The following is a 25,890-nucleotide window of genomic DNA, read 5'->3' as shown; positions in this document are numbered from 1 at the left end:
TTTTTTTTCTTTTAAATAAATCCAATTCGAAAATATAAAATGATTTGAAGAAAATTTTGATAGATTGAAATTTCGATAACTCGATTTGGAGAAAAAATTACACAATGAACAAATTGTTTTTTTTTGTTTTTTGCTCAGGTGACAAACACACTGCGTCGATAACAACAATCATTTTTGATGAAAGAGAAAAAAACAATGCGCAAGCGTCATTCGAATTTTTTGGGAAATAAATTTCTTGATGAAAAATTTTTCAATTTTTTTTTTTTTTTTGGTTGTTGAATAAATTATGAAAAGTTGGACAAAGTAATCTTCATTTTTTTCCCTCAAACAGTAGGAGATAATTGTCCATCGGTTAATGTTGTTATATCGGACATTATTATATCGAATTCATAAGCAAATTCTTTGGTTGAATGTCGGAACATTTTTTCATTTATTTGATTCATTTCTTGTAATTGTTTAATTGCCCATTCGTCTGTCATTGAATCATCAACATTTGAAATGTTTTTGCTATTACATTGTTTTACTTTTTCTTTTATTTCATTATCAATGTTAAGAATATTTTGTATTTTTTGTCGAAATATTTGTTCATATGGCCGTATTATATTTTTTTGTTTATCATGAGATTTTTTCTCTTTTCGATGGATTGGTAATGATGATTGTGAATTAATAAATCCATTTCCTTTCGATGAATATGTTGGTGAAAAATTAATTGATTCGATATGATTTGTTAATGATGAACAACTAACAGGTGTTTCAGGAATTTCTGAAAGAAATTTAGTTAAATCTTCAGTTGAATCAGATAATTTTTTCCCACTCGATTTTTGCTCATCAGTTGAAATTGATGATAATTTTGTGTTTGTATTCAGGATAGGTTGTTCATATACTTTTATTTCATCGATTGGAATTCTTCTTGTTGATGTTTTGAAAAATTTTCTTGGTTTTTCATTTTGATTATTTTCAATCTTTTTCTTTATATCTGTATTATTAATTATTGAATTCTTTAATGGTGATCTTCGTTCATTTGTTAAGCTATTCCCACTATGTAGTTGTTGTAATATTTGTGTACAATAATCATCAGCATCCAAATCATTAATCAATTCATCGACATCAATTTTTGATGATTTTTTTTCCTGATACGATGATGAAACATTGGCACTTCTATAAGGTTGATTATTATGTTTGATCGGGTTCATTATTATTATTATGAGTATTCAAAGGATTTCTCGAAATTAAAGAAAAACAAACGAAAAAACAAGAATTCCACAACAAAATGTCAATCGAAAAACACAAACATGTGAAACATGTTCGATTGAATAGTTTCAATTTTGGAACACATTTTCGTTCATATTCGCGCACTCTTGTTCATACACGACAAGTAATTTTTTTTTTTTGGCTTGAAAAACAATTTCATTTTGGAAAATTTTTTGTTATTGTTGTCCATTTTTTTTTTTTGTTTTGTTTTTTTTTGAATTTCATAAAATTTCATCATTTTTTCAACAACAAACAAAATATTGACAACATTTAACAATGGAAATGTTTGATTTGAAAAAGATTAATCTTTATGAATTATTTGATCTTTCAAAAGAATGTACCGAAACAGAAATTCGTAAAGCTTATCGTAAAAAAGCCTTAATACATCATCCGGATAAAAATCCAGATAATCCAAAAGCAAATGAAATATTTCAACGTTTATCCAAAGCTTTAGAAATATTGACAGATGAAAAAGCAAGAGCTTCATATGATAAAATTTTACAAGCTAAAATTGATCGTCAAATACGTGATAGAAAACTTGATGCTAAACGAAAAAAATTCAAAGAAGATTTAGAACAAAAAGAAAAATTTGTTGAACAAGTATCGATTATTGAAGAAGAGGAACGATTAAAACGAGAAATCGAACGTATCCGTAAAGAAGGGTAAATTTTTTTGATGATGAATTTTCTTAAATAATTTTAATTTTAAATATTCATTTCCCATGCATAGATCGAAACAATTGGAAGAGGAAAACGAATTGTTAAAGAAAAAATTAAATGAAAGTCTAAATCAGACAAAATCAACGATACGAGGCAATAATGTTGTTAAAGTTAAACTTAAAAAACGTTCCAAAGATTTAAATATAATTACCGATGAATTGATTCGAAAAAATTTTACACAATTTGGATCAATATTATCGATTGTAATGGTAAAAAAATCAGCATTAATCGAATATGAACATTATGATTCAATGAAAAGGATTGCAGCAAATTGTCCGAAAGGATTTGAATTTGAAATATTAAATGTTAATCGTGATTCATCGGCAGAAGTGTCCACAACAGAAAACTCCATCAACCACAACAACAACAACAACAACAACAATAATCATACTGATAATTCAAAAGTACCGCAAGAAACCGCTTTGCCTACTGTTGCTAAATGTGATGATAATGATTATGAAGAATATATTCTTAAACGATTACAAGAAGCTGAACAAAATAAACGAAAACAAAATACGGAAGAAGTTTGATTGCATTCGATTGATTTATTCATCAAATTATCAAATTTAAATAATAAAAAAAACATAATCAAATCCATAAATCTCACATGAAATCATCGGAATCGTAACCAGTCTGTGAATAAGTTTAAAAAAACGGTTGAAAATTAAATGAAACGGTTGCAGAAAAACAAAACAAACCTCATTAGTTGACATATTTTCCGTTTTCATAACATAATCATAACTACGAAGTTTGGCAGCTTCTTCACGACGTTTGGCTTCTTCTTTTTCTTTTAATCGTATTTCTCGTTGAATATCTTTTTCTTTGTTTCGTTCTTTACGATCTCTTTCTTCACGTTGTTGTCGAAGATCAACATTATTTTTGATCACCTTTTCATGATTTTTTTCAAATATAATCAATTAATTGTATTTAATAGTATTAAAATAAAATTTATTTTTTTTGGACAAACCTTTGTTTTGTTTAGCCTATTAACAATATCATTGATTCGTTTTTCAACAACAATCGATCTAACTTGTTTATGATCATGATAACCAACTTGACCAACTTCCATATCAGCAGTTTTCTTTAAATTTGTCCATAATGTATAAACAATATTTAAATTGCTCATTTTATTTCCTTTTATACTGTTTGCTTTGACCAATTGAGCACAATCATCCAAAACTGTTGATGGAATATCATCCAATGTTTCACCCGATTTTAAACGTAAATAAACATGTGCAGATGATTCTTTATCCACATGAAACCAAACATCTTCAGGCCATGCCCATTTAAGTAATTCTTCATCTTTTTTTTTAAAGTTTAGATTTTTTGATGTTGAAAACAAATGAATTACATTTCCAGAAAAAAATGTACTTACTTTCGAATTTATCGTTGCCCATATAAATTAGATAGGGCGGCGAAACAACTATAGAAAAAATAATCGATTTTTTAATATCCATTTTCTTTGAAAATATCAATTATCAATTGAAAATTACCTTCGCTTGTAAAATATAAAACCATTTTTCGAAAAAATTGATTTTTTTGTTTTTTTTTCTGCCAAAAAAAAATCATACCATCCACGCGCATACAAAATTCTGACCAATTCTCACAGATGGCGACAAAAAACTATTCCGTACTTTTTGAAGTGATAATTAAATGCGTCACACAAATTTTGCTTTTTGGCGCTCGAAATGAATCAACGTTTTCAATAAAAATTTTCTTTTAGAAATTTCAAGTGTCAAACAACAAACAAAATGTCTTTTTTGTTTGAAAGTCCAGTGAAAACTGTCGAAGAACTTTCAACGCTAAAATATTATCCAATATTCGATAAACGTTGGTCAAGTACAGTGAAAACGATTGAAAAAAATAAAGATAATTCAGTTGCTGGTGGTGGCAAAATTAAACGACCACGTTCGACTGGTAAAATAAATCGTAAACCATATGGTGGAAGAAAAAAGCTATTCGATTCCAGTGAACAATATGTATTGGATTTTGGTCAGAAAAATTTCGATGCTAAACGTTGTTTAACCTGTAATATGCTTTATACGGTTGGTGAAATTATCGATGAAAAAACACATCAAGAATATCATGATATGTTTGTTAATAGTCTAAAATATCGTGATTGGAAAAATGAAGAAGTTGTCAATATTTTTGATGATGGTCGAATATTGCGCGTATTACCTACTTCACCGTATTATATGCATAAAAAATTGGATGAATTGTTCAAAATTGCCGATATCGAATTAGGTATCAATGTTGATTTGAAATCCTCAATGAAATCAACATCACAATTTTTCATATTCATTTCATTGCCATCAAAACGTATTACAGGATTTGTATCCGCTGAACGTATTAATAGTGCTAATAAATTATTAACTGAAAATCCATTAATGGCCAGTACTGATGAATATCCAGCCGAATGTGGTGTATCACGAATATGGACACATCCAAATTTTCGTCGAAAACGAATCGCCACACGTTTGTTGGATACATTAAGAAATGTATTTTATAATAATCGTATTATACCATTGAATCGATTAGCATTTTCCGATCCAACAGTGATTGGTAAAGATTTTGCCAAATCATATACGAAAAATAATCAATTTTTAATCTATCTATATCGACATATAATTGAAAAAGATACTAGCCATTCCAAATTGATTGATAAAAATTGATGATTATTTGTCGTCATCATTCTTTTTTATTATCAACTAATGCCATTACCATTGATGTTGATAAAATATCTGTGTTCAATTTTTTTTCCTTTTTTTTAAAAAAAAATAAATCTTTCATGTTTCAAAAGTTTTGCTCACACTTCGACTATTTCGAATCAAGTGGAAATAGAATGAATAAATAAAAATTATGCAAACAACGCAGTTGCAGCTGTAGCACTTATTTTTATTTTGTAAATATTGAGTATCTTGATTTTGGGATATAGATTCCATAAATTTTCGTTTGTTTTTTTTTGTTGAAATCAAATTTTTCATTAACGGATTAGGAAAAAAAATCACCAAATACGTCTTAATTTTCAATTTCGGTAAGAAATTCTTTAAAAAAAATGTTTTACACAAACACTGGCCTATTTTTGTGATGATTCTATTTTGGTGCTAAAGATATGTTTACAGCAATTTATAATTATAATTTTATTAGCGTTAATTGATATTTGCCATGGAAATCGAATATAATTGTTAAAATTGTTTTTTATATTTTATCATTTTAGAGTTTCTCGACTGTTCAGTAACGCAAAGATGTTCTTTTTGTAAACATTGTTTCTTATGTGTGTGTGTTTTTTTCCCATTAAAATTTGAATAATCCTCTAAAATGTACAAGAAAGATATTGATTCTTTGCTGAATAAAGGTAAACATTATGTTTGTCTTTATGTAACTGCTGGTTGTTATGATCAAGATACATCTGCTACGAATTCATTGGATGAACAATGTTTGTTAGAAAAACACATCCAAGATCATGATCATCGACGTATCAATCAAGTGATTGATTATTTGTTTGATTTTCGACAAAACTATACACCTGAAGAGCTTATCGAATGGGTTAAATATTTAATTTGTGGTCGTCGTTTGCCTGTTAATTTTGCAAAGGATGGTAAGCTCATTGTTAATGAACTTCTTTCTTCTGAATACTAATTTCGTTATTTATTAAAGTAAAACATTATGATAAAACATCTAAATGTACTTCGGTTTGGACAAATGATTTTGTTGCCTATCGTTGTCGTACTTGTGCAATTTCTTTATGTATGTCATTATGTGCTGATTGTTTTTTGAATGGCGATCATAAAGGACATGATTTCAATATGTTTCGTTCAAAAGCTGGTGGTGCTTGTGATTGTGGTGATTCATTTGTTTTAAAACCTGAAGGATTTTGTCGTAAACATCAGCCACGTAATTCAGATTTAGACATACAAAAAAATACGAAAAATATCCCACCAAATAGTCTTCTTTGTATTGCTAATGAAATTGTTCCACGTTTACTTCATTATCTTTTGCTTTATCTTCGTGGAAATAATTTTACAAGTATGTTAAAATTAGAATACAATTTTTCTTTCGATTTTAATTCTTATTAATCACTCTTTTTTTTCTAGATAATAAAAAAGCCAACGCATTAATTAATGACATTTTTATTTATTTGTGTGATCTCGGAACTCTAATGCAAACTATAATATACAATTCATTGACCGATCCAAATTCGTATAACTCTTGTCTCAAATGTAAGATATTGGTTATAACATTTTTTTTGTTGTTGTTGAAATTAATCGATTTTTTTCCTTAGTGAATAAAGAAGATGATCTAGATTACCAACATTATTTGAAAACATTATCGAAAAATTATCGAAAAGCCGTTCAGGAATTGGAATTATCATCAATATTTCCTGATTTAAGCGATTTAGAAATTTCTGATCTTAAAATATCTGATCAAATTGAATCCTTCAAAGCAGACTTAAAACATCAAACATATTTGGATGAGATAATTTTTTGGACAATATACTATGAATTTCCTACTAATTTAATAACTTTTCTATTGAAAATGTTACCACATGATGATTATAAGGCACATTTTGCCGAATGTTTTGTCAAACATTATTTTCGTATTTCTATGCTCATATTACATCCGATCCAAAGGTTTAACGGCATGAATGATAAAGATATTTATCATAATAAATTGGCTAACGCTATCGTACACATCAGCGTACAACTTTTCAGTAATGAAAATTTAGCTCGAGAATTATGTGAAAAATTTCATCTACTTTACATCATAATATTGTCATTTAAATTTGCAATATGTGGTGATGGTAAAAATTTTTGGGGAATACTTAAAGTAAATTCTGAATTGGGATTTGATCATGGCAATTATATAATCGAAGACAAAGGACCTATTGTTCATCATGTAGTTAGCTGTGATCATCCTATTCTTCGCTATCATCGGTTTTGGCCATTGAATAGTGATCTTAATAATCTATTTACTCATAAACAGATTGCTCATATGTTTCTCAACGATAACGACCTCATTGATGTTTGGCTTGAATTTATTATGGCATTTCAAGCAATGAATATGAATCTCAAATCAACAAAAGCAGATGATACCAATCAAAATTATAAACGTTCATTTTCAGCCGAAGTTGAGATTGCATCATCACAAATGTGGACATTAATTTCACAATTAAATGATAAAGAATCATTACCATTGACTATCAATTTTGTACAACGTGCTATGAAATGGCTTAGAAAATGGCTCTATCTGATTTCGTTTGATATTAATTTGATCGATACAGATCGATGTACATTTCATTTGCCTCTTCATCGTTATTATTCTGTGTTTCTTAATCATGCTGTTGCTAATCAGGATGCTAACCTTAACGAGTTATTACCTACTGATGGTGAAGAACTTAAAAATTTTCTGGCCCATCCACTTCAAACACTTATTGCTTCTTATCATATTATGTCTAACATGTGGTTCAGTTTTGGTCCTCACATCAAAACACAAGCCTTAAACTATATGCATTCTCAATTCTGCAATTCAAAAATCGATGCCGATTTGTTTCTTGTACAACAGATTGCTGCAAAACTTGATCCAGAAGAATTTGTCGAAATGTTTTTCCGTATATATGGTCTAAATGAACATCTAAATCTAACACCTTTACCCGAAAATGAAATTGACAAAAATCGTTTAGTCACTTTTCTTGAAAATGGTTTCGGTCTATTTGCTACTATACTTGGTGTTCAGTTAAATCTTGGTCTTTCTACAAATGATGTTACACGCAAAGAAATGGTCGCTATATTATCTGTTTCGGATAAAAAACATTCACAAATTCAAGATATGATGCCTCGTCGTTGGGGTATGTTACAGAATAATGGTTTCATTGAAATTCTACATGATATTGCCGAATACAAATCACCAGAAGTTGAAGTTAGTGGTAGTCTTGTTCAAGGTTACTTTTATCCAAAAAATGAAGTATGGCAGAATGAATACGATCCTTTGTTTGTTCTATATCGTAATGCATTACGACGAGAATTTCAGGCATCATTGGAGCGTTTTGCCGTTTATGCTAAACATTCAAATAAATATGAATCGAATAGTCTTCCATGGCCTCCATTTCGTATACCACCACCGATCAATGAAAGATTTATCGATCCTCGCATAATATTGAAAAGTAAAACATTACATGCATATTTTTTTGCAATACTTTATCGGTCTTTAAACGATACAGTTTCTATTACACAACATTTAATGTCGATTGTTATACATCTTATTGAATTGACAATAATTGAATCAATGAAATCAGATACTGATCTGTGCCTGTCTGATTTAGAAAAACCAGAAAATAAAATCCTCAAATATGTCAATGAATTTGAATTTAATTCGTGGTATAAATCAGCAGATATATTTAGCAATTTCATCACAATTATACGAAAATCTGAATTATCATTGACAAGAAATAGTGATCAAATTAAAACTAAAGTTATAGCATCATTATTCAGTCTATTGATGCCTGATGATCAACTTAATCCATTCAGTCATTTAGAAGAATTTGATAATAGTCCAATCATAGCAATTGATAATGAAAATGATGATGATGAAAATGTAATCAATGTAAATGAATCCGAAAATGAACCTGGTGATGTTAATTTTGATTCTGGTGTTTCACGAGACGATTCATTTGCTAGCAATTCTACCGCTGATCCAAATGTAATTGTTCAAATCAATCCATTAAGTATTGCTCCTATGTTATCGTTTTATATTGATGGTGAAGAAATACCTGATGTAATTATTCGTGAGGCAAAACATTTGAATAAATTAATGAATAATAATAACATACAAAACGCAACAACCACAACCGCCGATAGTGCTGATGAAATAAGTTCGAATGATTCATCACAGCCATCAAGTTTGGATGATTCTTCAAATCTCAAGCCTTCAACCAGTTCGAAACCATTACCCACAGAAAAACGATTGGTTATTCGAACAAAACCTTTTAAGTTTAAATTGGATGTGAATGAATCGATTTTGACATTGTTGCTACGATTACATTCAAAACTAAGCGAAAAAAGAGATTCATTCAAAACCGATGAACAAAGTTTAATGAAATATGATCTTAATTCACGTATTGGTGATGGTCCATATTTTATCGGTTGTCTATTGAAACGTTTTATTTATTCTTGTGCAGAGCGTCTAGAATCACGACATTCTTTACCATCGGGTTCGTGTTTGAATAAAGTCATAGAATTTGTAGACCGTACTAGATGTTCAATCTGGCCAATGATTAATAAAACAGCTTCACCGATTCCTACAACAAGTGTAAATGACGATGTGATCACTCCTATGGATATTGATCTGGATGAATTACAACGTTCAGAAAAGAAACGTAAAGCTTTAGAACGAAAAAAACAAATAATGAGTAAATTCTGTTTACTTCAAAATGAATTTATCAAAAATAATAAAAGTACGTTCGAAAAATTTGATGCAGAGGAATCAGAACATGAAAGTTCGTTTTCATCTAATACTACTGCAGGATCTAACAATCCAGGTACAGAAAATGATCAATCAGGAAATTCTGATTCTTCGGACAATAATTCTTCAACGATAAAATATCAACCTAAAACTTATCAATGTGTAATCTGTATGGATACTGGAGCATCAATTCTTGAACGACCATTTGTTCAAATGGTTCTTCTTCAATCATCATCAATATTGAATAATACTTTTGCCTATACATTAGCCGATGAATTCAAAAGCAATCCTTGCCTTTCCGATATTATCGAAAAATTTACAACAATCCCAACGAATGTTGAAGATTATTGTATATTTAAAGAGCGGAAAACTTTTGCTCATTATTTCGAACATAAAGTTGATCGTTTATTTCCTTCGTTCGCATTAGATTCCTGGCTAAGCTCTTTTAATATTGGTTGGTGTGGAGGTGTACATGCTCAATCTTGTGGTCATTTTATGCACATGGATTGTTATCAATCATATATTTCATCCGTCTATCAGGATAGAGATAGTAAGTGAATTTTTAAAAATCTGTCACATCATTTCCAAAAAAAAGTTACACTTTTTTCACCTATTTTTTTAGGCAATGATCTGATTGAATATCCATGTCCATTATGTCGTAAGATAGCGAATTCGGTCCTTCCTATTATTCCCAATTTGCCAAATTTCCCACTAGTACAATCACGTAAAAATGATGATCCAAATGGTGTTGCGGTCGAAATTCTTAATTTATTGTCCAATTGTGATCAAGCTCGATTAGCAAATACTACCGAAGATGATTCAAAATTTTTAAAAGTTTTAGCCATGGCAATCGAAGATGTAATGAAAGCCACCGAACCACAATATCGTAATATTCGTGTAGATCCTTGTCCACAATCATTATTTCTATTTTTATCATCTATTTCTCGTACTAATCTTGAATATAATATCGTTTTGTGGCGTAAATCTCTTCCTTTAAACCAAAATGCTTCATGTCTTGGTATGTCATATCTGTAGTCATATTGTATTTTAACATTTTTTTAAAAAATTCTTTGTCGAAAATTTCAGTGCCTCTATTTCATGCATTATCTTTGAATGCAAAATTAGTATTACCCATGTACTATATGAAATTATGGGCTCAAATCACTGGCGTTGATGCTGATGAAATCGGATCACATTTATTGCCATATGAAAAACAAGTTCCTTTATTGATCAAAGATGTTTCAGCCATCTTATTACAATTTCTTTATGCATTACCATTCAACATTGACAAAGGTATGATTGTTATAAATCTAAGCTACAAGAGAATGAATTCGGTTCCTTTTTATTTAGCCTATTTTCTATCAATCGTAAAAGCATTATTAAATTTAAATTTCATACAAGCAATCGTCATGATGACCTTTCTCTTTACGCCGGATGAAAAGCTAGCCATGAAGATTCGTTTTGAAACAAAAAATAACGGTGAATTTAACAGTTATCTTGATTATGTTGGTTTTATTGTTAACAGCTTCGAAGCGTCTATTTTGAATTCCAGCATCATTGGAATAGTAAGTCGTATTTTTGTTGAATTTTTTTTAAATTTCAATTTTACAAATTTTAATTCTTAAAAGGATAATCGTAAACCAATTTCTAAACGATCGATTCTGGAATCGTTGTCCAAAGTTTGTCTACCGTTTTTGCGTTTAGCTGCTATGATATTTCATTTGCTATTCAATCAAACAACACTTCCTGAAATTGATAATCAACAAATTTTAGATGAATTTACTACGTTAGCCGATTATCTTTGTTTAAATTCATCGTCTTTAGATACATCAAAGTCAAAATCAAAATCGCTAGTCGACGATGAAGATTATGAAACATTTTTTAAAGCTTATATAAATTGGATGTGTAATCCATCCAGTTTGATCACTACTTGGTATAGCGAATTCGACAAATTGATTCAAACAAATCCTATGGCAGCTTCGGTAATAATAAATTATCATAAACAAATGATAAATTAATGTAACAAATTCATTTTCATTGTATACAGAGCTTAATACAGGAAAATTGTGTTATATCATCACAACCAAAACTTTTACGTTTGCCAAAAATGTATGAAGAATTATTTATGTTCTATCATAAACGTCCATGTGAAACATGCAATAATATACCGAAAGATCCTTCACTTTGTCTGATTTGTGGTCAAATAATTTGTATGCGTGAACCATGTTGTCGTAATGGGAATACATTCGAAGGTGTTCATGTATGTTTTTATTTGAATAATTTATCATTTAAAAGTATCACAAATCATTGATTTATAATATTATTTAGCATTCAAGAAAATGTGGAGCTGGAACTGCACTATATTTGGTAATCAATTCATCGACAATCATTTTGATTCGTGGTCGTAAAGCATGTGCATGGGGATCAGTTTATTTAGATGAATTTGGTGAAGAAGATCGTGATTTAAAGTAAGTAACTAATAATAGATTATGAAATCAATTTCAATTCTAATAAATCCTGCATATTTGTATAGACGGGGAAAACCATTGTTTCTATGTAATGAACGTTATCGTATACTTGAACAACAATGGTTAACACATAGTTTTTTAAATATCAACAAAAAATGGATCTATCATACAAATATGATTTGATGATAAAACGGAAGCTTTTACATCTGGAGCAAACATATAACATCCTTTTTATTGACAAAAAAAAATGTACTTATTATTTCAAGGCATACAACAACAACAAAAATGTTATCGACATTAATTAATCCGAAAGACGTACAACAAAAAAAAAATCTAATTCGTGATAACTATCCGGTGAATTGTAATTTAATACTTGTTAAAAAAAATTATTTTGTTTTTATTTTGTTTGTTTGTTTTTTTTCATATTAAAATTGAAAATGTTATTTGGTTTTTATGGTTATGTATTGTTTTATTGTAGAATTGTTTGTTCGATTTTTAATTAATTAAATTTTATCAAATTAAATTTTAAAAAAATAAAAATGTAAATGACCCGCTGAAAGTATTTAATTCTTCATCTTTATAAAGTTTTTTTGCGTAAATTCCATGTATCATTCAAAGATGACGTCTTTAGGAATTTTTTTTTGTTATGATGTCATCATAAAATTGTCGAATGCGTTTTTTATTATTATTATTATTTGTTTGTTTGTTGATAAAAATGCAATTAGCCATGCATTGATGGAGAATCAACGAATACAAATTTTCTTTAAGGAGGATAGATGAAATGATGAGGCTATAATAAATACATAGAATTAAAAATTTTTCCAAATCCATGGATACTGTCATCAAAATTGTGAGTTTCATATAAAAAAAAAATCTTTCCACTACAAAATGTTGTTGTTGTTGTTGATATCTATCCTTCATCAATTTAATAATCCATCGACGATGGATTGAGAAATTGTTGTCGTCGTCGTTGTTGTTGATAATTTTATGTTTTATTCCACACATATACACACAATTGTTTGTGTCGGCATTTTGTTGTAAATACACATACATCTACTCACAATAAGCCTCTTCCATTACATTAAATTTAATAGAAAAAAATACAAGTCAGCTAAGCCACCATGGCATAAAAAAAATGATTATATCAACATTGTATCCAAAATAATCAGTGAGTAGTATACGATATAACGAATGATTTTTTCATTTTTTTTTGATGATATCGATTATGGTCATCAAAATTGACTGTGTGTTGGTGTTTACATTGATAAAAAAATGATTGATTAGACCCAATTAGATTGATTAATATTGATTCAGGATCTAATCATCATCATCATCATCATTATCGATTGTGTTTAATTACATCATTTTATGTGATTTGATAATCACAAAAAAAAATAATTTTCGATCATTTTTATGCCATCTGTCCAAAAAATATTGAATCGAATTTTTTTTTCAAACGTAAGAAATTATTCATCATTATCTTTATAATTTCGATTAAAATCACAGCAAATGATAATAATAATTATTTTATTTGGTTGTAATAAAATAATATAATTTTATTTTTGTAAAAAAAAAAATATTAATTTTATGATGATCCTTGATTTGGAAACAAATCGTCTGTGATTTTTTTTTCTGTGATTTCAATGTTATGGCTTCTGAATCCCTCCCGCCTGGTCCTTACATTTTTTCTTCATTCACAACAGACCGATAAATTGAATTGAAATTCAGGATTTCCTCGTATTATTCAGGATACATCCTCTCTTTTATAGATAATTATTCTTTGAAAATTTCATTCACGTAATACATTTTTTTTTAATGATGATGCAATGAAAAACATTTAATGAATCTTTCTTTTTTTTAAATAGAGATAGTGTTTGTCATAAAAAAAAGAGATCTGTCAAAAAAATTAAAACATTTTTTTCAGATGCCATTTTTTTAAATAACGATCATAAACATCATTGATTTCACTCACAGATTTTTTTTTTGTTTGCTGTTTTGCTTGTCTACCTGCACCTGTTTTGCTGTTGTTGAATGATTGATTCTGATGATTGTTTTTTCGAAAATAATATTTTATTTTTTTCATATGATTCCTTTTTGTTTGCTTTATTCACCACACAGGTCAATTTTACCATTACCCCCACTACTAATGAATTTTCAGAAGAAAACAAAAACTGTACAATTTGATGATGCAAACATGATGATGGAATGAATGGGAAAAAAACCTGTATTTGGTTTTTTTTTCATATACGATTCTTCGGCGGAATTAACCTTGAATTTATGATCATTGTGTGTTTGTGTGTGTATTGAGTTTTGTTTATTTATTTATTAATTTCTTCTTTTTCTTCTTCTGTGTTTAATTTATATACCAGAAAACACCGGTTGTGTTTTCTTTTTCACTATTGATTGATTTGATCATTTACAATGAACAAAAAAATGAACAAACAAGTGTTTTGGTTGTTCGATTCAACGATCGTTTAATTGTTTGTTTGTTTGTGCAAAATAATTAAAGAATCAAGATGTTATTCTATAAGAAACGGAATAAAACGGTTTTTTTTCTGTCAAAAATCAATGATTTTTTCTAATGTTTTATTCTTGATGTGTTTAATTCATTAATACGTCTTCCTTTGATCATTTTGTTTGTTATGATTTGGTTCTTTTTAAAAAAATTGAATTTTTGTTTTTGTTTTTAAATTACAAAATTCAAAATTATCATCATCATCATCAACAACAACAATAACATTAAACTATGAAGAATATAAATAAAATATTTGACTGCTCATTTCGAACATTTCGACAAATGTTCATATTGTTGATGGCATTCATATTGTTCAATTGTATTACATTTTTACTTATTTTATCATCATCATCATCATCATTATTACTTATTGATTGTCGATCAGAACCATCACCATCATCATGTTCACAACAGCAACATCATCAAACAATATCTCATGTTCAGAATCAAAAATATCATCATCAACAACAGCAACAACAACAACATCGACAAAGTGCATCATCGACGACAAATAATCAAGAAAATCGTGTGCCAAATAATAACCGAGTGCCTGATAATAGTGATAGCAATAATAATAATAATAATGATCAATGTCAGCTACAGGTGGTAAAATCAACAAATGAAATTCAATCATTTCAATCTTTCCAAACAATCAATGGTATTTTTTTTTAAATTCAAATCATTTTCACAATTGATGATATAATCTAATCTAATCTGTTTCTTTTTATTACTTTCAGATTTCGATTGTGAACATTTGAATTTCTGTGATGATCGTCTTGGTTTTGAAGCCATCCTTTTTCTTCATCGTCAATTAGATGAAGATGCTAATGGTGATATCGATATAGCTGAATCGGATGAATTTATTCGTGATGAATTAAAATATGAAAATGGTGCCGAACGACAAAAAGCATTCCATGGTAATGATAAACATATTACCGTTGATGAATTATGGCGAGCATGGCGTATATCGACTGTACATAATTGGACAGTTGATCAGACTGTTGAATGGTTAAATGAAATTGTTGAACTGCCTAAATATCAAAGGGTATTCGAAACGAATGCAATCAATGGAATAACGCTTCCACGTTTAGCTGCCAATCCACAAATTTTCTCCTTACTAGGAATTAATAATCCCATACATAAACAGAAAATTGCATTAAAAGCTATGGATGCTGTATTGTTTGGTGAACCAAAATCAAAAAGCTCAAATAAAGATGTGATCATGGGATTTCTATTTATTTTTGCTACTGTTGTTGGTTATTATGCCTATCGACAAAATAAATATTCCAAAGAACATATTAGAAAAATGACAAAAGATATTGAAACATTATCCGTCTATGAAAAACAAATTGAAACAATGCAAAGTGAATTAGATAAATTAAAACAAGAACAACAGGAAACATCTAAAGAAAAAGAAGAAATGGAACGTAAACTTAGAGCTAAAGAAATGATCAAAGCTAATAATGGAGAATATTTTGATATTAAAACATTAGCATCCGATACTGATGATCGTATGAGAGAATTAGAAGATGAATTACGTGAAACTCATTGTGAATTGAAACGTGTACAACAAGCATATGAAAGTCGACAATGGATTCCACCACGTGCTTTACAACTTTATCTACAATTTACATATGAAATTGAAAATCGATATTATAATATGAAAAAAGCTAATGCTGAACATCAATTACAAGCGGCAAGAGAAGGTGTATGTATTTTTATCTATTTAAAAAAAATATGATTCAATCATATGATTTATTCTATTCATATTTGATAGTGTGATAAATTGAAAAAGAAACGTTCATCACTATTTGGAGCATTTCGTATGGCACATGGTTCGGCAATTGATTATGTCGATAATACTATAATTCAAGCACGAACATTACTTGCTGAATTAACACAAGAAATGCATGAACGTATTAAACGATGGAAACAGATTGAATTGTTTTGTGGTTTCGAAATCATTCACAATCCAGGTTTAAGTCATTTAGAACAATTTTTATATGGAACAACAGGAATAAGTAATTCATCAAATCAATTAAAAACATCTGCATCAACAGCTTCGATGTCAAAATTGTTACGTCGAGGTAGTGAAGCTACCATTGCTGAAGAAGATGCTGTTTCCATAATTTCCGGTATGTGTTTAATTTTATGATTTTCAGATTGTATTGAAATTTCCAAAATTTCATTTGGTTAAGCTCAAACAAAACCATATAGTCCTTGGCATTCAACTATACAAGCCGTTCAGGCTATAGAAAGGTGGCAAAATCAACAAATATCCACTAATTCTATTCCTATTAAAAAGGTTAGTTTGATGAAAAAAATCATTTTAAAAAAATTAAATTAATAATGTTTCATTATATTAGTCATCGATTCAATCGTTATACCAAATTCCACAAAAAAGTTCAATGAACGACGAAAATTGTACTGATAGTGACTTTTACATTGGCGAGGATTCCCAACAATTGGCGAATGATGGTTGCCGATCTGGTCTTCCAATTAATCGAAAGTAAGTTCTGTGTGTGTATGTGTTTCAACATATGGTGTTCAACATCATCACAAAAAAAATATTCTCTACATCATCATTCATTCAGAAAATCATCAATAATACCAACAAAAGTACATCAATCGTTTAATATAAGAAGTAGCAGTGATGGCGTAGAAAGACATTTTGAAGAGATCAATCAATCGCTTAATAATGATCAACATTCAAACATTTGCTCACAACCAAATATATCGAGCTCGGATATGTCATTCGATACTAGTTCAATTACAAGTGCTTATTATCCTACTAGACAAATTGAAATTAATAATAGCAACAATTCAATTTATTCGATATCGATACAACCAAAAGATTTATTATTCACTAATGAATCAAATGATGAAACAATTTCTTCCGATTCGAATGAATCAACTAACAATATCAATGCTACTGCATCATCCAACATAAATGGCAATGATCTCATCAATATGGTTAATGATGGTGATGGCAATAATGAAAATCAAAATAATGATCATCAAAAAAGAATCGATAGAAAAAACAAAAAACGACATGTCGGTTTATTTAGTGGCATACGAGTTATGAAGAAAAAAAATTGAAAAAAATGACATTTTCTTTTGTAAGATTATATATTTTGAACACACCATCTCTCAATTGTTTCGAATAAAATCAACTGTGAATGTTATTATCATGTTTTTTTTATCAAAAATCATAATTTATTAATATATTTTTAAGTATGTATTTTTTTATAAAAAATATAAATATGAATAATGGAAACTTTTTTTAATTATATTTTTTTTGTAATTAGATTTCATATTTTAGATCAAAAATTTTTAAAATATAATTAACTTAATAATCCAAACATCTAATCATATTTGAACAACATCTGTGATTTTGGCTTGAATAAAAGAAAATGTATCAAAATTTTTTTTCTCATATACATCATATAAATGTGTAAAATTTGATGGTCGGACATGATGTTTATCATCAAAATTTGATAAAACAATTTAGGAATCTTTTTTACCATTAATAATTTTGGTTAATAATCAAATTAACTTTATAAGAAAAGAAAATTTTTTGTTTGTTTGTTTGATTATATTGCATATATTTGGCCAAGATGAAATACAAGACAATAAAAAAAAAGACAAATCGGGTATTTGTGTACATAAATTGTTGGATATTTTTTATATTAAATGAATAAAATGTATTTGAATTTGAAAAAACGAAAGTGAACTTTATTTATTATCCATGTTTAGTATTATCGGAAACTTGTTGAATAGTTTTGATTCCATTATTTGGATTATTATTGACAGCTATTGTCTGTAAATTTGGCTGTTGATTTGATTCAACATTTGAATTTGACAATGATTGTTTTCGTTGTTTTATTTCATTAACTTCTGATGTTGTTATTGGTTGTTGTTTTTCAGAATGTGCAATAACTGTACGTACTTCTTCCATAACTGGTTTAATTTCTTGCGTTACATGACGATATGGTTGTATAATTTCTCTTAATTCCTGTATGATTGGTTTGTATACTTCATGTGTAATCAATTGAGCTGGTTCTTCCGATCTTGTATGTTGTGGTTCATTACGTAATGATGGAACATGAATTTGTTGAAATAACAATGGTCCAGAAGATGAACGAAAAACAAATTGTACTGGTGCAGTGATTGCATCAACTTCAATAATTTGTGGTTGAATTGGTTGTTCTATTTGATTTGAATATGAAACTAATTCAAGAAATCGTTTACTTTCAATAGCAGCTGAAAGAGATGGAGCTGAAACATATGATGATGATGATTGAATCATACCAACATCGTTTGAATATTTTGCTGGTTGAACTATGGATGACGGTTGAATTCTATTTCTTATTAATGATGGTTTATTCTGGTAACTTGAAACATATGTTTGGATCGGTGTTTTTGTATGATAAACATTTGAAGGAATTATTTTCATATCATTCATAGCATACGATGTCATTATAAAAATACACAAGACGAAGAAGATCAAGGTCTCCATCATGCTTGTGAATGTTGTGTATAGGTTGTTGTCCTTAACTATAATATTTTTAGCCGTCAATTCACTAAAGCAGTCAAACAACAAATGATGCCTAGAAATTGGGTCTATTAACATTTTATACTTAGAAACAAGATTGGATATACTGAAAAAAAATCCATCTATGATCTGACCTATGACCCAAGATGTTATTCGATAATAGTATGTACTGATGAAATGCAAAAAAAAAACTTTTTTCCTCGATTAACAAGAAATTTTTCGATCATAATTTTTTTTTTTTGTTGAAAAAATCGAATAAAATTTTCGAAAATGGAAAGTGTAAGGAAATAGACATCGCCTATTTTCCATTATCCATCAAGCCAACCATTAAAAGTGGACATATTGAAAGTGAAAGTGAAAAGCATATAAGAGATAATGTTGTTAATCTTTACAACATTTTTACATTAGTTGACCATATCTGTGTGTGTTTGTGTTAAACTCTTAGAAAAATGATTACTTCTTCAGACAATGACCACAAACACACACATTAGATGATACCAATGAAGAAAAAAACGACCTTGAAAATGTTTGGGTTTGCTTATCTGGTTTGTATCTTCTTTTCTACTTCTTTTTATTCATATTCAATAAAAGTGATGATAATCAGATAAAGAAAATCAACAAAAAAAAGGAAAATTCTATCCGAAAATGATGCAAAACTAATACATCTTTTTTTTGTTTGTGCTGTCCATCATCATTATTATTATTTTCTTAGCATCATGAAATAAAAAGGTCGAGAATATTTGGCGTCGATAGGTCGACAATTTCTTCTTTCCTTTTTTTTTGTTTTTGTTGAGTATAAAAGAACATAGATTAGATTCGTTTTAGATTCATTTGCTAAGTGTGTATGGTAATCAATTGACTATATGAAAAAAAAGATGAAATTGGTAAGATTCTTCAGTATTTGTTTGACAATTTTGTTTGATTCATTGTTGATTGTTTGTTTTAAGACTTTAGCATTTATTTTAGCCATTTTTGTTGCCAATTCTTCGGCATTACTTTTTCGATCAAGAACCACCAATCCAAGCAAGGTCGTTGTTCAATCTCCAGCAGCGGTAAAAACAGTTCGACATGGATTCCGAAATTTTCCAATTGTACAACAACAGATTCAACAGATGCCCGAATCTGATCGAGTTGAACAGATTCCAATGATTGACAATGTTTATCGTCAACCAATTCGATCATACAATGAACCATTAAATATTCCAGTATTTTCATCACATAATTTACAAGTAATTCCGGTCAATGTTGAAACACCAATGCAACAATCACAAGTGATTGCAATCGAACCAAGTACACAGGCCGTACATTTAGTATTCAAAACTGTTAGTAATCCATTATCGATTCATCAACAACATAGTCCAGGTGAACGTTCATTTTATGAAACTACTCGATCAGAAGAACCAGCACATATTATTCGACATGAAGTTTATAAACCGGTAGTACAAGAATTACAAGAAACTATTCAACCATATCGACAGGTTACTCAAGAAATCAGACCAGTCATTGAAAAAGTAAACGTTATTGTACCAAAAGCTGAACAAGTTAACCGAAAATATGTTGATAATGTTCAACGTGATTTTATTGTACCGATGTTACCGGCGTTGCCTAAATTTCCAAAATTACCATCAATAATTTTTCCAAGACCCGTTGTTCAGCAACCAGAACAACAGCAACGATTTCCAGTTCAACAACAACAACAACAAGAAGTTCGTGAACAACAACAACAAGTTTCAAATTTACAATCATCACCTGAACGATATACAGTACCAATAATTATTGAACATCCACAACAACAAAGAATTGAAGATACAAATGAAGAAAACTTTGATTGATGAAAAAGATTTCAAAAAAGAAAGAAATCTTCAATAATTTTCTATTTCGATTTAAACACATAAAACACACACACACAAACAGATTAGAGAAAAATTCTCAAAGTTTTTGAATATTCCATTTACAATATGATTTTTGATCAAAAAATAAAATTTGACCTTGATTGACCAAAAGCCAAAAAAAACCAAATAAAATAATAAAGAATAAAAGCTGTTGACCTTGATGATGATGATGATGATCAGGATTTGTTGTCGAGAGGACCTGTTTATAGTTTGTGAAAAAAAACAGGTATCCAAATGGATGATTCGTTAATTTAGGTCAAGCGAATGAAAAGACCCTGTGTTAACAAAACTTTTACTTTCGATTATCAAATCCCAATGATTTCAATATTAAAATTTTCAACAGCATAAATCTAGTTGGCAAAAAAAACTATGTTTGATTTGGATTGATTTTAATCTTTATTTGATTTGATAAGTTTCCTGATCTGAAGCCAACTGACGAACTAAAGAACTATTGAATGTCTGCGGGTGTTTGTTGATATTCTGTTGTAGCTGTTTGGAAAAATGCATTTTTTTCTGGTTTCTCAATTAAAAAACATTTTTTTTATCTCGATGAGATAATAGTCGATGAATCTGGATTTTTCTTCAATTCTTCAATGGTTGTTTTGTTTGCATAAATGGCCAAAAAAAAATGATTTTAAGCAGTTAAAAAAAAAGTTTTTCATTTCTTCACTTTGGCTAGACACTTACAGTGTGAAAAAGGAAAACTTTTTTTTCAATCTCACACAACAATCTCATTGACCAAACACAAGATTTGAAAAATTTTCAAATCAGTGTTAAAATCAATCAATCAATCAATCACAATATGCAATACTAATTTTTAAAACTAAATCAAAACAGCAAAAACCAAAAAAAAATATGTTAAAATTCTTATTGATAATCTATGATTTTTGATTGAATTTGTTGTTGTTGTTGTTGGTTTAAAAGATTACAAATTCACAACAACAACAACAACAACAACATCTATTATTTACCACCAGGAGCTCAACAATCTTAACTTTGGATCTTTATTGCTGTTGTTTTTTTTCCATTTTATAAGTCCTTTACAATGAATAAACAAATTTGTGAAGAAGTGAAGAAAAAAACATTCTGTGATTATGGTGTCCACCTGTGGTCATTAGCTAATAATAGATATTTTTAGTAGTTTATGGAATATGGAATCAATAAGATTTGTTGTTGAAAAAATAAAAGGTTTTTCATATTATTTTTTTTTTTTTTGTTCTACTCTCGAAATATTTGTGGGGTTTTTTTCTCTTGTCGAATCCATTTTGTCATAATCGATTTGAGAGAAAAAAATTGACTTTTACAGGTGACAAATTAACTTAACCAACAAGAAAAAAAAATTGAATAATATTATCGTTGACCACACACCACTCTACACGTTACTTACCCACTTATATATGTGTGTCCAAAAAAAAACACAATAAGATTGATGCATGGCTTCACAGCCAACATGAGTATTTGTGTTCTCTGTCTTTCTCTGTGTGATTGACAGATAAAATATGTTACAGGTAAGGTATGAAAAATTTTCAGATTTGAACAGGTTTCGAAAGGGTTCATATGTTATTTTTTCCTGCTAAGAAAGATTTATTGTTCAAACTAGTTTATATAAATAATCTCTGTAACAAAAAAAAAAACAAATTTTTCTGGACTGTATTTTTTTCACCTGTGCAATATAAAAATCATTGCAAATATCTTGAAAAGAAATTCATTTAGAATTTTGAAACATAACGAATTCCTTCTCAAAAAAAATATCTCTGTGTGTGCATTTGATTCACAAATGTTTTAAACAAATCTAAACAACAGTTAATCAAAACCAAAACAGAACATCAATAATATCATCAATATGGATAAACATTCTTCGTTTGTTTTGTTATTATTGATCATTGCCATCATCATCATTCAAATGAATAGCCAATGTTATTGTGTCTATATTTATGGTTTAGTTTTACATAATCCAATACCGGATGATCTTGGTTTAAAAAATTTATTACATCAACATTCATCATCATCCGAATCAGCAATTGGACAAGATCAAAATAGTCACCATATTTATGAAACAATCGATAATGATTATTATGATAATAATTTTGGTGATAAAGGAAAAAGAAATTTCATTTCTTCGTTTTCTCAACATGATAATCATCGACAACAACAACAACAACAAACAAAACAAAAAATTTTAAATAGCCGAATAAAATGTCGACAAGATTCAGATTGTATTGATGATGATGGATCAGAAAATGATCCATTAATGTATTGTGATCAACATTATAGTTATTGTGATTATTTTCGACAGATTGGTGAATTATGTCGTTATGATAGTCAATGTGATAATGGATTAATTTGTATGTTTGGTCAATGTGAAAAACCATTTGAACAGGGACATCTTGGTTCACGGTGTAAAGATTCGGATGATTGTAATGATGGTTTATGTTGTGCCCGACAACATGGTGAAAGAATTTGTAAAACAAAATTAAAACATGGTCAACAATGTTTCGTTCCACTTGGTGGTCTTAATTATAGCCTAAATGAACTTTGTCCATGTGATAATGGTTTAGAATGTCGTACGATTAAATCGAAAAATTCATTACGAAGGTTTGTAATTTTTCAAAATTAAGAAAAAACATTTCAAATAATTTCAAATTTTATTCTTTGTTTTAATCATTTTTGATCAGGAAAAGAAAAAATGAAAATCTAATGCGATGTACATTTACAACAAACATCAATGAAACGACTACAAATATTTAAAATCCAAAAAAAAAACTTACCGACACGCCATCTAACGATGATTTGAAAAAAGAAAATTCAAATTTCATTTTTCAAAACAAAAATGGATATGGATATGGATTATATGATTTTATAACCGAAAAAAAGCAACAACAACAACAACAACAACAATTATAATTAATCCAAGTCGGCTATCCGGTTTTTTTTTTACAATAAAACAATGAACGAAAGAAGTGAAAATGATGAATTGAAAGCAAAACAAAACGGAAAGAAATTGTAAATAATTTTTTTTTTTGAAAATGTAAATAAAATAATTGATCGATTTTGGATTGTATTTTATTATTGTAAATACTGAGTACAAAAAAAAAACATTACAAAGAAAAAAACTATTTTTTTCCAAAAACAACAAAAATAATCATTTTTATTCTGTGTGTAAATATTGAACAAAAAAAAAACACCGAAGAAAAACAAAATAAAAAATTGTCATCATCATCATTTTACACAAACACACACACACAAAACTCTCTCTCCCTAAACTACATTTGTAACATGAATTTAATTTTTTTTCAGGTTTTTTTTCCCCAATAATAATAATATTTCGTGTTCAAAGAAAAAAAACATTCGGATTCTGTTTAAAATTTAACACGCATAGATCGAGACAATGAAGTTTAAATCCGAAGTTATTTAGAAACTTCGAGATATTTATTATTATTATTATTATGAGAAAAAAAACGAAAATAAACTTCCTGTTGTTTTTTTTATTCCTATCCCTATATTCTGTAATTAATGAAGAAAAATCTAAAAATAAAAATTCAATTTTAATTTTTTCAATTGAAAAAAAAATTTTTGAAATAAGTTAATTGAGAAACATTGAACATTCGAGAAGATGGTTTGTTTTTTTTCTTTATATTTGGCGACAAACTTCTGTATTAATTATTTTTCGTTGAAAAATTCTTTTTTTTTGTTTATTCAATCTGTCCCTCATCATCATCATCATTATCGTGTTTACCTCCGTAAAAAATAGGTACGAAAAAAAATTATTGAATTTTCCAATTGATATTGTTTGATTTGAAACCGTTTTTTTTTTTTGTTTCATAATAAACGACGTTTGATCAAAATGAATTAAGAATTTCACTAAATATTTGATTTTGTAAGGAAAAACTGTTTTTGGAAAAAAACTCACCAGATGGAACTATGAAAGGGGGGGTGAAAATCCAAAAGCAAACAAGGTAAAAGAATATAAAGAATTTTTTACTTTTGCCTGTGCTTAAAGATGTTTCGAAACACAAACACAAAACAGAATTTCTTGTATCTTTTTTTTTTATTATTCTTGAATCGATTGTATAGTGTGATGTTGATGATGATGATTTTGTTGTATTTAGATTTGTGTGCCATATTTACGTCATCATAATCATGACGTTATCTTGACCGAGAATATACAGCACTCTACTCTCTCTCTCTCTCTCTATCTATATTCTATCTATTCTATATAAAATATATATCTGAATATTCTGTACTATTTATTGTCATGGTTGTTGTTGTTGTTGTTGTCATAACCAGAAAGAATTATAATTTTGTTGTTGTTGTTGTTGTTGTTGTTTGAAGCGCGCGCGTTTTCAATTCTATTCGAACAACAACAACAAAAATCATTCAGTTTTTTTTTTGTGTAACAAAAAGATGATAGAAACATACACACCGAATCCTCATCCTACCTTAATCTCACCTATATCCCCCGGAAGTAAAGAGTGTTGTTGTTTTTTCCCTTTAATTATATTCTTTGATATTACAAGGAGGGGATGCAAAACGATTTTACTTTAGTTAAATTATTATTTGGAAAAATTCTGTTTGGTTTTTTTTCACTTGTAAACATAGTGATCAGTGAATAAAGTATGTTATTGATTGGAAATAAAATGTGGAAAAAATCAAGAAAAAAATCAATTTCGATTGAATCGATATGGCCTGGATTTGTTGTTATTATTTTTGTTGTTGTTCAAGTTTTTGATATATCAGATCAGAGATTATGATTGAAAATCCATTTGAACCAAAGAAAAAGATTGTGATGGATTTTTAATTTGGGAGGGGGGATTTCCAAATATTATCGAGAATAATCGAGAATCAAACAGAATTTGCCACTGATCTAAAAAATGTATTTGTTGATCATCATTTGATGAAGATCAACATTTTTGTTTTCTTCATTTAAGTCAATAGAGCAATAACCTTTTTTTCATTATCATCTTTGGCGTTTTTTTTTTGTTTTATTTTGCTGTGTGATAGGTAAGAATATTCTTCTTCCTTAAATTAATAA

The 25,890-nt window shown here is 28.6% G+C and overlaps 9 protein-coding genes and 1 long non-coding RNA gene across 11 annotated transcripts; 6 read left to right on the top strand and 4 right to left on the bottom strand.

The window, feature by feature from the left end:
- Nucleotides 1–299: 299 nt before the first annotated feature.
- On the bottom strand, nt 300–1,358 carry LOC142645306 (uncharacterized). The gene has a single exon (XM_075821254.1). The coding sequence runs from the start codon at nt 1,191–1,193 to the stop codon at nt 324–326; it is 870 nt and encodes a 289-aa protein (XP_075677369.1). The 5' UTR covers nt 1,194–1,358; the 3' UTR covers nt 300–323.
- Nucleotides 1,359–1,421: 63 nt separating this feature from the next.
- Nucleotides 1,422–2,675, top strand: LOC142645305 (dnaJ homolog subfamily C member 17-like). The gene is made up of 2 exons (XM_075821253.1): nt 1,422–1,913; nt 1,981–2,675. The coding sequence occupies exons 1-2, from the start codon at nt 1,528–1,530 to the stop codon at nt 2,498–2,500; spliced, it is 906 nt and encodes a 301-aa protein (XP_075677368.1). The 5' UTR covers nt 1,422–1,527; the 3' UTR covers nt 2,501–2,675.
- Nucleotides 2,496–3,584, bottom strand: LOC113788592 (coiled-coil domain-containing protein 25). Its single transcript, XM_027338057.2, has 5 exons — nt 3,464–3,584; nt 3,346–3,393; nt 2,938–3,272; nt 2,669–2,857; nt 2,496–2,603 (listed from the first exon to the last, which is right to left on the bottom strand). Exons 1-5 carry the CDS (start codon nt 3,552–3,554, stop codon nt 2,574–2,576), a joined length of 693 nt encoding a protein of 230 aa, XP_027193858.2. The 5' UTR covers nt 3,555–3,584; the 3' UTR covers nt 2,496–2,573.
- Nucleotides 3,585–3,622: 38 nt separating this feature from the next.
- eco (Establishment of cohesion) lies at nt 3,623–4,779 on the top strand. Its single transcript, XM_027338055.2, has one exon. The coding sequence runs from the start codon at nt 3,722–3,724 to the stop codon at nt 4,640–4,642; it is 921 nt and encodes a 306-aa protein (XP_027193856.2). The 5' UTR covers nt 3,623–3,721; the 3' UTR covers nt 4,643–4,779.
- An 80-nt stretch (nt 4,780–4,859) lies between these two features.
- On the top strand, nt 4,860–12,350 carry Ubr3 (Ubr3 ubiquitin ligase). Its single transcript, XM_075821251.1, has 12 exons — nt 4,860–5,004; nt 5,188–5,568; nt 5,628–5,996; nt 6,065–6,190; nt 6,253–9,978; nt 10,051–10,446; nt 10,515–10,721; nt 10,779–10,993; nt 11,057–11,410; nt 11,476–11,688; nt 11,757–11,896; nt 11,962–12,350. Exons 2-12 carry the CDS (start codon nt 5,289–5,291, stop codon nt 12,077–12,079), a joined length of 6,144 nt encoding a protein of 2,047 aa, XP_075677366.1. The 5' UTR covers nt 4,860–5,004; nt 5,188–5,288; the 3' UTR covers nt 12,080–12,350.
- An 807-nt stretch (nt 12,351–13,157) lies between these two features.
- Nucleotides 13,158–18,124, top strand: Stim (stromal interaction molecule). 2 transcript variants are annotated; one of them, XM_075821252.1, is made up of 8 exons: nt 13,158–13,354; nt 14,015–15,069; nt 15,149–16,119; nt 16,189–16,546; nt 16,610–16,716; nt 16,778–16,920; nt 17,006–17,645; nt 17,720–18,124. In XM_075821252.1, the coding sequence occupies exons 2-7, from the start codon at nt 14,643–14,645 to the stop codon at nt 17,508–17,510; spliced, it is 2,511 nt and encodes an 836-aa protein (XP_075677367.1). In that variant the 5' UTR covers nt 13,158–13,354; nt 14,015–14,642; the 3' UTR covers nt 17,511–17,645; nt 17,720–18,124. The 2 variants fall into 2 exon arrangements, with proteins under 2 accessions (XP_075677367.1, XP_027193848.2); XM_027338047.2 differs by lacking the exon at nt 13,158–13,354 and having other exon boundaries at nt 14,669–15,069.
- On the bottom strand, nt 13,534–14,016 carry LOC142645309 (uncharacterized). The gene is made up of 2 exons (XR_012846473.1): nt 13,869–14,016; nt 13,534–13,790 (listed from the first exon to the last, which is right to left on the bottom strand). It is a non-coding gene; the product is annotated as an uncharacterized LOC142645309 (long non-coding RNA).
- LOC113788580 (uncharacterized) lies at nt 17,096–19,021 on the bottom strand. The gene has a single exon (XM_027338044.2). The coding sequence runs from the start codon at nt 18,931–18,933 to the stop codon at nt 18,154–18,156; it is 780 nt and encodes a 259-aa protein (XP_027193845.2). The 5' UTR covers nt 18,934–19,021; the 3' UTR covers nt 17,096–18,153.
- Nucleotides 19,022–19,689: 668 nt separating this feature from the next.
- On the top strand, nt 19,690–21,019 carry LOC113788572 (uncharacterized). Its single transcript, XM_027338035.2, has 2 exons — nt 19,690–19,850; nt 19,914–21,019. The coding sequence occupies exons 1-2, from the start codon at nt 19,830–19,832 to the stop codon at nt 20,796–20,798; spliced, it is 906 nt and encodes a 301-aa protein (XP_027193836.2). The 5' UTR covers nt 19,690–19,829; the 3' UTR covers nt 20,799–21,019.
- Nucleotides 21,020–22,503: 1,484 nt separating this feature from the next.
- Nucleotides 22,504–24,231, top strand: LOC113788583 (uncharacterized). Its single transcript, XM_027338048.2, has 2 exons — nt 22,504–23,453; nt 23,534–24,231. The coding sequence occupies exons 1-2, from the start codon at nt 22,702–22,704 to the stop codon at nt 23,604–23,606; spliced, it is 825 nt and encodes a 274-aa protein (XP_027193849.2). The 5' UTR covers nt 22,504–22,701; the 3' UTR covers nt 23,607–24,231.
- The last annotated feature ends 1,659 nt before the right edge of the window (nt 24,232–25,890 follow it).

The sequence above is a fragment of the Dermatophagoides pteronyssinus genome, unplaced genomic scaffold (genome assembly GCF_027571235.1).
Source record: "Dermatophagoides pteronyssinus isolate colony J.1.1.1.1 unplaced genomic scaffold, Derpt_VIB-CSIC_2022.12 sq0009, whole genome shotgun sequence".
Lineage (NCBI taxonomy): Eukaryota > Metazoa > Arthropoda > Arachnida > Sarcoptiformes > Pyroglyphidae > Dermatophagoides > Dermatophagoides pteronyssinus.
This window is presented reverse-complemented; position numbering and strand designations above follow the sequence as displayed.